The sequence below is a fragment of the Emiliania huxleyi genome (genome assembly GCF_000372725.1).
Source record: "Emiliania huxleyi CCMP1516 unplaced genomic scaffold EMIHUscaffold_4406, whole genome shotgun sequence".
Lineage (NCBI taxonomy): Eukaryota > Haptophyta > Isochrysidales > Noelaerhabdaceae > Emiliania > Emiliania huxleyi.
Window position 1 is genome coordinate 1 of NW_005198681.1, and position 1,730 is coordinate 1,730.

The 1,730-nt window shown below is 60.8% G+C and overlaps 1 protein-coding gene across 1 annotated transcript; it reads left to right on the plus strand.

Moving 5' to 3' along the window:
* Positions 1-944: 944 nt before the first annotated feature.
* Positions 945-1,424, plus strand: EMIHUDRAFT_256145 (hypothetical protein; the record flags this gene model as incomplete). The annotated part of the gene is made up of 1 exon (XM_005768917.1): positions 945-1,424. The coding sequence occupies one exon, from the start codon at positions 945-947 to the stop codon at positions 1,422-1,424; it is 480 nt and encodes a 159-aa protein (XP_005768974.1).
* Positions 1,425-1,730: the final 306 nt, after the last annotated feature.

Genomic DNA, 1,730 nt, shown 5'->3' on the forward strand with positions numbered 1-1,730 from the left:
TGCGCCCCTGAGCTGTAGTACCCGCCACCCCACCCATCCGGTCCCCCGACCTACCACCCCATAACTGACACGTGACAGCCTGACACCATCCCTCTCCCACCTGGTCTCCCACGCCCTGGACACACAGCAAACGCCTCGTTCGGGTCCGTTCGCGAGATGCAGGCAGTGGTACCGAGCGCCCCCTCGCCCTCGCTCGCCGCTCGGGGACTGGTTGCCTCTAGACGACGCAGGGCAGAAGACGGTGAGGCGGAGCAGACGCGCAGGGCGAGACGAGGGAGGGAGCAGGACTTTGCGGAGATCAGCAGGAGGATGTACGAAGAGATTAGGAGCAGCAGGGACCCGAGGGACCATGTGGAAGACGGCTAGTGCTAGTCCCCCACCGGGAGGACGACCCCGGCTAGTCGCCGACCACACCCACAAAGAACCCTGCACAAAGATCGCAAGGGCGGGGGCCTGTTCCTTTTTACCCATCTCACAGTAGAGAGGTGTCCGTTTTTATTTATTTATTTAAGCGTGAGGACACGAGTTCGAATTCGTAGGAGCATCTGAGCAAAATTGAGCCCGCTCAGGTGTGAACAAAAAATATAAGGGTCGACCAGGTTTCGAACTGGGGACCTCCCGCCAGCGCACCCAGAGTTCACCCAGACCGTACACAGCGGGTCCCCAAGGGTGACGACCGAGAGAATTCACTTGGAGTGCTGGGTTCCGGCTCCTAGCCGGATAGGGGGTCTGTTGGGACTGGCTGGCCCCTCCCAGATAGGTAGGTAGGTTGGTATTGTTTGGCCCAAAAGGGCCCTGCAATAGGTAGATACCCCCTATTTTCATCTTTTTTCGCTTCGCTGCGCGGCCTGGGGATAGGTAGGTAGGTAGGGCGTTTTGGCGCGAGTCAGTCCCAGACCCCCTATCCGGCTAGGAGCCGGAACCCTGGCCCGCCCGAAACAACGATGCCCGCAGTCGACTGCGCCCCCACGCCCAACGCCACGTGCTCTCGCGGCTGCCTCGTGTGGGCGGGCACCGCTCGCACGCTCGCGGACGCGCCCCAGGTCTTCCGGCGCGCGCGCGACACGGGCGCCATCCTCGGCCGGGATGGTTCGCAGCGCACGCTGACCCTCGCAGCGAGCCAGAGCTCGCGTGGGCTGCTGAGCGTGACGGCGCAGGCCGACGGCTCGGCTCGGATCAAGCAGGCGTCGTGGCGGCCGCTGCTGCGGGCTCCGTCGGGAAAGCCGTCCTTTTCATTTGCGGTGCCTCGTGGCGCGAGCCTCTTCCCAGCCCGCGACCCGCTGGCGGTCGGGCGGCGGTTCGCGACGTGCGCCGTCGTCGGCAGCTCCGGCGCAGTGCTCTCTCCTCGCCCGCCCTGTGGCCGCGCGATCGATCAGCACGAGGCTGTCTTCCGGATCAACACTGCGCCGGTGCGCGGGTTTTGAGAGTACGTCTGGTCGCGCGAGACCTTTTGCGTTCTCAACGGGGCCGTAGAGTAGTACGTTGCAAAGCTGCCTGCACCCTACCCCAGGGGGTGGTCCCTTTTTCCTCCGTTCTCTTTTCCTTCCTTTTTTTACTTTCTTTATATTCTTCGTTGTCTTTTTTCGCCCGCTTTTTTTTTTCTCCTCTTACACTCTGCTTGCATTATGTTTTTTTTTTTCTATACTCTCCCTCCCCCTCCTTCCCTTTCTGCTTTTGCTTTTCTTTGCTTTTCTCTTCTTTTCTTCCCCCTTACTTTTTTTTTTTTTCCT